This window comes from Limulus polyphemus, unplaced genomic scaffold, assembly GCF_000517525.1.
Source record: "Limulus polyphemus unplaced genomic scaffold, Limulus_polyphemus-2.1.2 Scaffold1389, whole genome shotgun sequence".
NCBI lineage: Eukaryota > Metazoa > Arthropoda > Merostomata > Xiphosura > Limulidae > Limulus > Limulus polyphemus.
In genome coordinates this window covers 163,593-176,387 of record NW_013666999.1, presented here as the reverse complement: position 1 = coordinate 176,387, position 12,795 = coordinate 163,593, and the positions used below count along the sequence as shown (strand labels likewise).

The 12,795-nt window shown below is 36.5% G+C and overlaps 1 protein-coding gene across 1 annotated transcript in view; it reads right to left on the bottom strand.

Moving 5' to 3' along the window:
• Nucleotides 1–12,795, bottom strand: part of LOC106463379 (putative adenosylhomocysteinase 3) — a 103,089-nt gene that overhangs the window by 68,420 nt on the left and 21,874 nt on the right. Inside the window, exon 2 of the mRNA XM_022390850.1 lies at nucleotides 6,865–6,952. Coding sequence (XP_022246558.1) covers nucleotides 6,865–6,952 — 88 coding nt within the window. The remainder of the gene's footprint in view (nucleotides 1–6,864; nucleotides 6,953–12,795) is intronic.

The window sequence follows — 12,795 nt, the reverse complement described above, 5'->3', positions numbered from 1 at the left end:
CAGCTGTTATTTCAAGTTTTACAGAAAGTTTAGTAAATCAGCTGTTATTTCAAGTTTTACAGAAAGTTTAGTAAATCAGCTGTTATTTCAAGTTTTACAGAAAGTATAGTAAACCAGCTGTTATTTCAAGTTTACAGAAAGTTTTCGTTTGTTATTTGAAGGACATCCCAGGAAATCAAAACTGCATAATATGGTTGCTCAGTGGCGTAGTAATCGGGGGAGGGAGGGCAAAGCCCCCACTTTTTAATCTGTCCCAGTAAAAATGCATCAAAATTAGAAAAAATTACCCTCAAGAAAATGCATAAAATTTAATCCATAACCTAAGATTTTCCAGGTCAAATAAACCTTGCCCCCCCCCAACACAATATTAATTTGCCTCCTACACCTATGCTGCTGACCACACAGTCAGTTAGCTCAATGTTTACACTAGAAATGCAGTAATAGTGATGACTTTACCTAACTTACTGGTGTAGGGTTTCCCAAACTTTTGTTTATAAATTTTTTTTTCTTCAAAGTTGAAATAACTGATAAATTCACTGAATTCTGGGAAATGCTGTACAAATTAATTGTCTATTTTTGTTTTTCAGTATAGAAATACCCTGACAGTAGTGTTCAACAAATTATTATTAATGAACCAGAGCCCATCTCACCAACAGATAAACAGGTGGAGGAGGCAAAAGTTACCTGGGGGCTAAAGTACATGCGAGACCTGAAACTTGGTACTTTATGGGGATCAGGGTGGATGACCCTCAGAAAAATATGGCGTTAAAATATTTCATTCAAATGGAGCAATTACTAAAATATACGTGGCAAAACGTGGACATGTAGTACGGTCTTAAAGCTACTAACAGGTGTTAACCTGTCCCCACAAAACGTTGATCTTGGGGGAGGGGGGAGGCTACGGCGTCATTACTCCTCCTGGTTTCGCCACCTATAAGATACTGGCCAATCTAAAAGGCAATCCGGATAGCCTTCTTCACAAGTTACTAAAAAAATCAGGAACTGCCACGCTTGCTTCGTGTCGAAGATCCGGAATTTAAATATATGTTCGCTGACACTCATTTTATATTTCACACAAAAAAAGCGGCAGACAGCTTACAATGATTTGTAGTACTTTTCCCACAAATCACGTTTTCTAATTTTATTATCGAGTCTATGCGGAAACATCTGTTCAAGAAACTTTAGGTATTTATAAGCAGACAGCCGTGAGTCTTTTGTTTGAGTAGGCTATTTTGTTACACATATATTGTGCAATATTTTTGAGTTGGTGAGAATAATGCTCTGTGAGAGGCATTTTATTTGTCCTCTTATACGTGCCACCCATGAAATTATCATAGAGTGTTATGCCACTTCTGATAGTTTGAGTACACCAGTTATGGAGCTAGAAAATTTTCAGGGACATTTGTCTGAGATCAAAACTAATGATACTTTAAAAATATACATATCCCCATTCCTCTAATGAGCTTTATTTTAAACAGGCATAAAATAACCTTTGAAACCCGCGCTCCGCTGTGGGGTTCAAAGTTTCTCTCATGATTCACAGAGGCCCCAGTTATTTCTAAAGCTACCTCAAGAGGTTACGAACCAGTATCCCCCCCAAAAAAATGAATGATCTTTCGGACGAATTTTACCCCCACCCCCTGGAAGGAAGCTACGTCATTTAGATCGGAAGATGCCTGGTCCCCCGAGAAACCGTCCGTCAAGTTTGCTCTCGCTAGCACCACAATTGTGGGGTGAAGAAGCTGAACATACATATATAAAGTTACAAACTGAATTAATAAAGGATAATTGAGCTACAATTCCGTGACAGTCAAATTTAATAATGTCACTTGTGAACGCAATTAATGTCGTATTATCTACACATTTAGAGCGACTACGTCTTCAACACACTAGCCCGAAGTATTTTCACATTTTTCAAAGTTTTATATAACTTCTTTCAAGCCACGGACGCGAGACTTGTTTAGTTTGTTTCGAATTTCGCGCAAAGCTACATGAGGGCTTATCTGCGATACCTATCCCTAATTTAGCAGTGAAAGATTAGAGAGAAGGCACCGCCCATTGTTAACCCTTGGGCTACTCTTTGCCAACAAATAGTGGGGTTGATCATTATCATATAATGCTCCTACAGCTTAAAGGACAAACATGTTTGGTGACTTATTTCAATTCTGTGACTCACATATTGTGAGTCAAGCACTCTTAACCACCAGGTCATGCCATGCGTCCTATATATTCGTGGTTTTTGCATATCACATCAAAAATGTTAAGTTGATTTTGTTCTAGCTTTACTCTCACCATGTCTTTTAACTTTGCTCCTTCAGCATCAACCAGGAAGTATCTCGAATTTTTTGTTGTTATTTCGGATGTTTATACACTTCGTGTATGTCTTCCACCAATCTGAACACTGATTTTCTACCATTACAATATATTCCACTTTTTCGGTTCCAGTTTCTAACCCACCCTCAAAAGCCTACTTGAAATAATCATTCGTGTTTTTTAGTTATAATGCTATCAAGAAGTTTGCTGCACATTCTTCCTGTTTTTAAAATAACAATTTTCACCAATTCCAATGTATTTGTTTTTGTCTAAATTATCACTATATTTATTGAGAATTTAGGTAAATTTAGATTGTGCTGCCATCTAGTATCAAAAACTGCAATAGTCGGAAAGTGTTTTGTGAATGGCTCAAAAGATGGTGCTGCAGACTGTTTTTCTGTTGTTAAAGGGCAGAACAACACAATTAGCTATCTGTGTTCCACCGTGGTTATCGAAACCAGCTTTTTAGAGTTATAAGCCTTTAGACTTACCACTGAGTCTCCGGGGGCAGCCCTAAACTGTCAGATATCAAACTTGCTTTCCTACTGTTAAATATAAAATCTACATCTCACAGAAAAATCTTTGAAATCTATCGTTTTTTAACTGATTCAATGTCTTATCTAAATCTCACCAAAACCGCCAAGTAACAGCGAAACAATAAGTGAAGCAATATAAAATAAATCAAACAGTGTACAAATGATTACTTAATCAAAAGAATATACGTATAAAAAATTCTAAATTTACTTTGCCAGCTAAGAAGTATATCATACTAATTTCATATTTATTTGTTTATTTTAGTCCAGAACTAAATAGATATCTCTCTGTCCGTCGCAGGGATATAACTTAGAATGTTAGTGCTATGGGGCTGTTGTAGCTTGTCGCTGGACCATCGGGGAGGGGGGGGGGGGGTATTTTGTTCCATTCAGTCACATCTATTAAGTTCTGAAGTGTTTACAAACAAAATTATCCATCACGAACTTCAATAAACACATCCAAGTCCAGTGGTTACCTGTGTTGAGACTGTGAATCCGAGAATTCACGGTTCACGATTGAATACCGCAAAAACGCGCTCCTATACTCTAGGTTCCTAGGTGCGTCATAGCAGTGAAAGTCTAATGACACAGTTCGGTAAAAGAAGAATAGTCTAAGAGTTCAGCGGTTGGTGCTATTGACAAGCTACCTTCCTATTAGTCTACCAGTTTGTAATTCGGAACGGTTATGCGCAAATAGGCCTTGTGTAACACTGCGCATACGTATTTGTTTAACCGCGTGTTTTTAAGTGAGTTTGTTTTGAATTTCGCGCAAAGCTTCACGAGGGCTATCTGCGCTAGCCGTCCCTAATTTAGCAGTGTAAGACTAGAGGGAAGGCAGCTAGTCATCACCACCCACAGCCAACTCTTGGCCTACTCTTTTACCAACGAATAGTGGGATTGACCGTCACATTATAACGGCTGAAAAGGCGAGCATGTTTGGTGGGACGGGGATTCGAGATTTTTAAGTGTGGAAAATGTTCCCTTTACGACGGCGTTTCCCAAAGCGCAGGGCGCGAAAATGATCTCGTGGGATGAGGAGGTGGGTCGTTTTAATATATTTTTTATTAATGAAAATAGCAAATAATTACTACAAAACATATAACATTTTAATAAGTACTACGTGCCATCACTTAACTCTTTCACTTATTTGAAAAATGAGGAGGGGGAGCGTAAGAAACCAAAAGTGGATGACAACAAAAGTTTGGAAAAAGTTGCTTTATGAAATTACGTTAGAAAATTATTATTTTATGACAAACTTTTGTGATATCCCCCTTCCAGAATTTTTTTTTACCATTATATACGCACCGATCATCATTCAACTTGATATTTTAACGTGTCTACGGTGGTTTGAAGTATAGATAAAAATTATTGGAATTTTTCAACTAAATCTCTATATTTGTGGAAACTATTAACTATCACTTTTAAACCTTTGTTGTTCTAGGGTCTCACAAATCAGGATATGGGGTTATTTTAATAATCTTTACTATCTAACAGCTACTGATAGTTCTATTGATGTTTTAAAAAAAACTTAAAAGCACCAAAGTTCATTTAAAGGTCATCATTTTCGTGGTCATCATAGAGGCAAGCAGGAAAAAGCACCATTACCACAGCCCCACAACAATGAATACTGCTACAATAATTCGCAACTACGCGCCACTAGGTAGGGTTCGTTCTTTATTTATGTGTAAATATGCACAAATGTCCTCCCGCTGAGACTGAACCCCAAATATTTGCATTATAAGGCCTAAAATCTTACTGCTGAACCACAAGGGGGCCATCACCAAAGTACGAATTACAGTTACTGTTCACTGACACTGAGCAATCTTACTGCTGAGCCACAAGGGGGTCATCACCAAAGTACGAATTACAATTCACTGAGCACTGAGCAATCTTACTGCTGAGCCACAAGGGGGCCATCACCAAAGTACGAATTACAATTACTGACACTGAGCAATCTTACTGCCGAGCCACAAGGGGGCCATCACCAAAGTACGAATTACAGTTACTGTTCACTGACACTGAGCAATCTTACTGCTGAGCCACAAGGGGGTCATCACCAAAGTACGAATTACAATTCACTGAGCACTGAGCAATCTTACTGCTGAGCCACAAGGGGGCCATCACCAAAGTACGAATTACAATTCACTGAGTACTGAACAAGTCAATAAACAAATGTTCATTAAAAAAAAAAGATATATCACATTTATCCCTTAACTAGCGTGGGCATCATACTTCACTGGTTTCTTGTAAATAATTACAAGTCACGTGATCATGTACACTTGCTCAAATTGCGTAACATTATTATTATTGTCTTCAACGTCAACTCAATGATAAAATTATTTTCATTGAATTACGATGTGCCTAAAATCTACCATATATAATATAAAAACACTACCCAACTAAAGTTAATGTTTTAAAATGATGATTATCTTTTATAAATTTAAAAAGTAACGATTCCATCATTGGAACGATTTTAAGGGAGACAGGAAATTGCAGTAACTTGTATAAATTAGTATTTCGTATCTGCAATGAGCATTACGATTCTCCTTGATCACTGAGTTGGAGATTATTTTAAATCAAACGGAATACCACTCTTATTACCTCAAAATAAAGAAATTAATGACACTAGTTTATGCTAGCGTTTAATTACACTTCCTGCTACAGATACAGCGAGTCCCATAACTCGACTCTATTGAAAGTTTAGTTAATAAAGTCCACCAAATAAGTATTTAAACCTAAATACAACCTTATTTGAAAGAACAAGAACTTGTATCTATGACAACAGAGCAGCAGAAAAAACTTGTATGCGCTTCCAATACGGTAACTTGGAGTTGGAAGTTGAACAGTTATTAAAACGTCTATCCACGAGAACATTACAGACGTGATGACACCATTCTCTTTGTTTCATGATGTACACGTACAATTCAATAGACAAGTAGAGTCCATACTCTTACAGTATCTGATTGACGTTGCGAGGACACAACTAGATATCTATTACTCTCCTCACCGCTAGGGTAGAGACATCGTTAAGTGTAGAAGCAAAGTTATATTACTCTCCTCACCGCTAGGGTAGAGACATCGTTAAGTGTAGAAGCAAAGTTATATTACTCTCCTCACCGCTAGGGTAGAGACATCGTTAAATGTAGAAGCAAAGTTATATTACTCTTTTCACCGCTAGGGTAGAGACATCGTTAAATGTAGAAGCAAAGTTATATTACTCTCCTCACCGCTAGGGTAGAGACATCGTTAAATGTAGAAGTAAAGTTATATTACTCTCCTCACCGCTAGGGTAGAGACATCGTTAAGTGTAGAAGTAAAGTTATATTACTCTCCTCACCGCTAAGGTAGAGACATCGTTAAGTGTAGAAGCAAAGTTATATTACTCTCCTCACCGCTAGGGTAGAGACATCGTTAAGTGTAGAAGTTATATTACTCTCCTCACCGCTAGGGTAGAGACATCGTTAAGTGTAGAAACAGGATTACATTACTCTCTTCACCGCTAGGGTAGAGACATCGTTAAGTGTAGAAACAGGATTACATTGCTCTCTACACCGCTATGGTAGAGACATCGTTAAGTGTAGAAGCAGGATTATATTACTCTCTTCACCGCTAGGGTACAGACATCGTTAAGTGTAGAAGCAGGATTATATTACTCTCCTCACCGCTAGGGTAGAAGCATCGTTAAGTGTAGAAGCAGGATTATATTACTCTCCTCACCGCTAGGGTAGAGGCATCGTTAAGTGTAGAAGCAGGATTATATTACTCCCTTCACCGCTAGGGTAGAGACATCGTTAAGTGTAGAAACAGGATTATATTACTCTTTTCACCGCTAGGGTACAGACGTCTGTAAGTGTCCGAGCAGAATTATATTATTTTTTCGTAGCTTCCGTTAAGCCAAAACTTCAAACACTTCAAGAAAATTGATTTTTTTTTTAAAGAAATACACAAAGACACTCATACGGATGTTTCAGCTACAATAATGAAAGTTGACAAAACTAGCAAATAAAACCAAACTCACCAGAACTGAAGCTGTCCGTTGAAGAAGCTGATAAAGACCTGCTTCTGTATTTCCCACGGCTTTTCATTCCTCCGGTGAGCTTGGTTTCCTGCGGAAAAATTCATACAACTGTTTAAAGACGGATATTCGAAACCTAACGACCGAAAGGCAAATGACAAGTTAGCTGTAGAGTAAGTACATAAAAAAAAAGTGTCGGTATGGGTAAGAATACATTTACTATATAAAATATGGAAAAATACACTGCAATACACTGATCCATTGTATCTTGCATGCGCATGCGTTACGTATAATCAATGTTGATTTCCCGAACGTATATAAAGAGGTATCAGTATATGCAGAGTACTTTTTTGTAATGACGTATAATAATTTGGTAGAGAAATTGGCAAGTAGTTCAGGTAGGCTACCTCTCACGAAATGATGTCTACACAGGGAATCAAAAACATTTGAAATACTACTACTTCGCCAAACACGGATATATCTCAGTCGGATGTCAAGTTTGCAAGAATTCAGTATAAAACAGAAATTAAATTGTAATAACAATCTGTGACGTTTTACAGTAAGGCCATGCGCAGGAATTTACATTTGACCGCTAATGAGGAGTGGGGGAGTGATGGGGCACTTTAAATACCCCCCCCCACACACACACATACATATATATATATAAATCATATCAACACACGCAAATCATGTGGATAGAAAAACACAGCATTACACACACTAAAATGGCCAAGTCCGTATGCATAGTTATTGGGGGATCTTGGCTCCCACTTGCCCCCATTGTGCACGCACCCTGCAAATTTACAATGATTTCTTTATTATTCAGTGGTATATACATTTCAGCAGGAAAGTCTTTCATACAGTTAATCTGTATCGTTCCTCACCTAACATGCGCGTGGATGTTTGTTTGTAATTAAGCACAAAGCTAAACAATGGGCTATCTGTGCTCTGCCCACCACGGGTATCGAGCCCCGGATTCTAGCGTTGTAAGACCGCTGTGCCGCTGGGGGGGGGGGGGCACGCGTGGATGTAGCTACATATGTGAAGTTTTGGTAAAATATTTTTATCTATAACATCCTGTTTTAGTCTCTTCATTTTTATCATATTTCTAGGTTTTTTAACATTAAGCGATTTAATTACACAGACCTGCGATGTTTTTATTGTCTTGAAATTTATATAATATTCTACAGTAATTCCTGTACGCTGTATCCGAAAATGATATCCACTTTTCTCCATCACGTACAGATTTTTCACAAAACGTCACAACGCAATACATAAAAGAAAGACGTAGTTCGAGACTAAAAGACGTAGATTTCAGACAAAAAAATCAGGATGAATGAGGATGTATATTCATTTGACATCAATTTTCTTCTCCTTTCTTCAGTTTGTTTGTATTTTTGTTAACAAACGTAATAATAAAAAATGTTCATTGTGGTAAACAAAATAATAATTTGATCTAAGTTTTTTTCTTCTTCCCGATTTGTAAAAAAAAAAAGTTCACGTGCAGTACAGAAAAAAATGAATATTGTTTTCGAAATCTGCGTAGCTGAATTATGGAAAATCCGTTATTAAAACCAAAACAACTTTTATGACGTTTAAATTCGCAGGCCTGTGTTATCTGCATCCTACGGCGTTATGTCATTTGGATTGCCCAAGTTAGTATGTCAGGCCACGTGACTACACAAAACCTAACCTTACAAAATGGGCAAAACAACCCAAATGAGGCCGGACTTGAATATATGGTGTTTTACGAAGAATAGCTAAAGCATTTCTAAACACTGAACGAACAGTGCAGGTTTGGCGACCTTATTAATATAGTTTATGAAAGTTTGGTTTAGTGGGCTAGGAATTTCGCGCAAAGCCACCCGAGCGTTATCCGCACTAGTCGTCCCCTAATTTAGCAGCGATAGACTAGGCGGAAGGAAGCTAGTCAACACCACGGACCGCCAACTTTTGGGCTACTCTTTTGCCAACGAACAATAGGACTGACCGTCACATTATAACGTCCCCATAGCTGAAAGAGCGAAAATGTTCGGTGTGACAGGGATTCGAACCCGCGACCCTCAGATTACGAGTCGAGCGCCCTAACCACCAGGCCATGCCGGGCATTTAAGAAGGGCATATTTCCCGTTTTCGCATATATTAAAGCTGAATGTTTTAAATGGAATAGCATATAAGGAATACAGTTTTCTCATGTGTAACGCCAAAGTGACGAGAATCGCATATAATGTGTAAAATATTGATACCGGTATAACTTACAGCCTTCTTTTTAATTAGTTTCATCATAATTTTGTAGAATAGTTAAGAGGCATTTTCATAGCCTAAGAACGCTGCAAAACGTGAATTCTCTGTCTCATATACACGTGTTAGTAAATTAACCCTTTGTTTAAAACTACGAGTTATACATTCTAATGTTAACGGTATTATTTGTTTCCGATATGAAGCCATAACTACTTTATATCTGAACACATTTTATTACTTCGTGGATCCCAATACACATTCAACTAACGTAGGACGTTCACGTGTTCACCAGTAGCGAATGTCACACCCACATCAATTTCAGCTAACGGTAAACCCCGCGTAAAATTGATGTGCAAACAGCTTCCCACGTGAACTTCGACAATAACTCTTCGATACAATACCCTATCTTATCACTCGTGTACTCCTTTGCATCATAAAACTTTTACTAGCCTTGAATTCTGCTTTTTTTTGTATGCACTAGGTTGACAGATTTGACAACTCGAATTTTTATAGCCTACTAATTTCAATCGCAAAAACAAACAAGATTATTTGTGTAGTTACCGAAATAAGATGGTTGGTGTAGTCACGGTGACTATCTATGGAATTACCGTTCCACTCCCCTGGGAACATTATTTATTTCGTATATAAAACTTAAAATAACTATGTTACGCTAAAATTAAATTTTATTTCTTACAATTATTGCTGTCCCGAGAAAATGTGATTATTTGCAGCCCAATAACAGTTTATGTGCGATTTTGCATAGAGAAGAACACCTTGAAACGTCTTAAATATACAGAAGTAACTGATCTTTTTTGTGTAACAATCTAACAGGCGTGTCTACAAATGTTGGTAACTGATTCGCCAACATTAAGTGTTAGTTGACCTACATTTTCGACACTAACTTACAAGATAAAAAATTATCAATCAATAATAATAATAACATCGGTGTTGTCCCTGAATAAGTATAAATACATTTAAACAAGGTTGTCCCTGAAGAATATATTTAAACAAGGTTGGACTCCGACACCAATGTGTTTTAAGTAGTAGAAATGTATACACAATTTTGATGGCCTTACTCTATTTGGTATGATAAAGTCTTCATTGGTTTACGAAATAAATTCTCCAAGTGTCTTCTATGCTCTTTTACACAAATACACACACACACACAACAATAGCAACAACAAAACGTATCAATGATCTGCTGCTAACTTCACAAGAATTTAGAATCTACGATAAAAGACTCGTATACAATCTTCGTTAAAAGATGTATAAAAAGTCACTTATGAAAACACCCGCTACGGTGTTTCCCTAAATATCACCTACACACTCGTTATGATGTTTCCCTAAATATCACCTACACACTCGTTATGATGTTTCCCTAAATATCACCTACACACTAGTTATGTTGTTTCCCTAAATATCACCTACACACTCGTTATGATGTTTCCCTAAATATCACCTACACACTCGTTATGATGTTTCCCTAAATATTACCTACACACTCGTTATGATGTTTCCCTAAATATCACCTACACACTCGTTATGATGTTTCCCTAAATATCACCTACGCACTAGTTATGTTGTTCCCTAAATATCACCCACACACTAATTATGTTGTTTCCCTAAATATCACCTACACACTCGTTATGATGTTTCCCTAAATATCACCTACATACTCGTTATGTTGTTTCCCTAAATATCACCTACACACTCGTTATGTTGTTTCCGTCTATTTGAAACATTTTAGTTAATTAACAACAATTTTAATCTTTTTTCTAATTAAACAATTTCTCTAGTATTACAAAATTCTGTATGAAATAATTGAACACAATGTATTACTAGGTAGTTAACAAAAATATTACTGGGTTAACAATCAATAATTAAATGCAACAATAAAATTACTGGGTTAGATAACAGTAATTAAATGCAACAATAAAATTACTGGGTTAGATAACAGTAATTAAATGCAACAATAAAATTACTGGGTTAGATAACAGTAATTAAATGCAACAATAAAATTACTGGGTTAGTTAACAGTAATTAAACACGACAACAACATTACTGGATTAGCTAATAGTAATTAAACAACAACAATACTGTTGGGTTAGCTAACAGTAATTGGATACAACTACAATACTGTTGGGTTAGCTAACAGTAATTGAATTGAATAAACTTACTGAAAAACGTAAAATTTGAGCAAACTCCAAAATAAGGTGTAACATAATTAACTATAAATAAAAAGTAGAAATTGGGTAACAGCAAAAGAAAAGAAAGTACCTAATGACCTAATTTAACGGCCTTCTTAAATTTGTCCATGAGCCGTGATAAAAAATGAGAGAGAGAGAAATATTGAGGTTGACAGTGTCAATATTAATACAAAAAATGGAGCAGTAAAATTACATTAAGAAAATATAACAAAATATTTTGTTGAATTTGAGCAAAACAAAAAGTTATTAATATTGGTCGAAGTTATCACTACTTCAAATCACACGCGGGATGAAAAACGAAAAACTCAGCATCGTATGATGAATATCACAACTCGGCTTGTAAATAACTTCACCAATAATATCCACCGATATTTGGGGGTTATCGGTAACAATCACAAACTAAATGTGGCCGATATTATTTTCACGTTTCACATCAAAGTTCAGTATAAATAATTATATTACTTGCCCAAAACAGTTGTCATCTTATCAGGAATTACTTCTTCTGATCGACATCAACTTCGAGATCAGTAAAAATAATATCGGTCGATATTTAATTATCATCTTTGGGCATTCAATACCCGGAACTATCCATTAAGTCTAAATAAATACAATAGTACTGTCTGTTGTCTGTCCACGCAAATAATGCTTCGCAGGGTGTGGCTGGATCTTCACCAGAATTGGTATGAAGGTTAACTGTGTCCATGGGGAGATATGTAGAAACTTTCAGTTTCACATTTTGCAGTTTTTATGGGTGTTTTTTTTTTCTTATAATTACATATAAGAGAAGCAACTTTTCATGTCCTAAGATAACCTTTCATTAATCATGTATTTACATAAGTTCCATCCAGGGGACGGGTGCCCCAGCTAGCAGTTAATATACTTGTTATCTATAATTTCTCATAGCAGCGGAGTATAAGTTCGCCGCCAATACTCGTCTAGTTTAGAACTGGTTATCAAGTATATATTTTTCTTTACTAATATTATGTGGAATAAGAAATTTTCAGACTTAACGAAAGTAAAATGAGATCATAATAAAGGTTCTCTGGTTGCAGGTAGCAACAGACCATCGATAAGTCCTGTCTCACTAGTAACACAATTCGTTGACAGGGCAAGAGGTTGCGCTGAGAATTTAAATGGTCATACATGTTGTTACTGTTATCAACTGGGTCATATAGTGCTATGATTCAAGTATCCTTTTTCACTTCTTTCGTTAGAAAGAGACCAATGTTTGTTGAAGAGGTTGAACAGATACATCTGTAATACGTTCCTAATATCTCTCGTAATGAAGTTAGAAATTATAGAAAATTAATCTTATTCTACATTAATACCATGCAATATATATCAAAATCCTCTATAGATCAGTTGAGTGGGAATACCAAAACCCAATATAATTCAGCTGAGTGGAGACACCAAAACCCACTATAATTCAGCTGAGTGGAGACACCAAAACCTACTATAATTCAGCTCAGTTGCCACTCCAAAACCT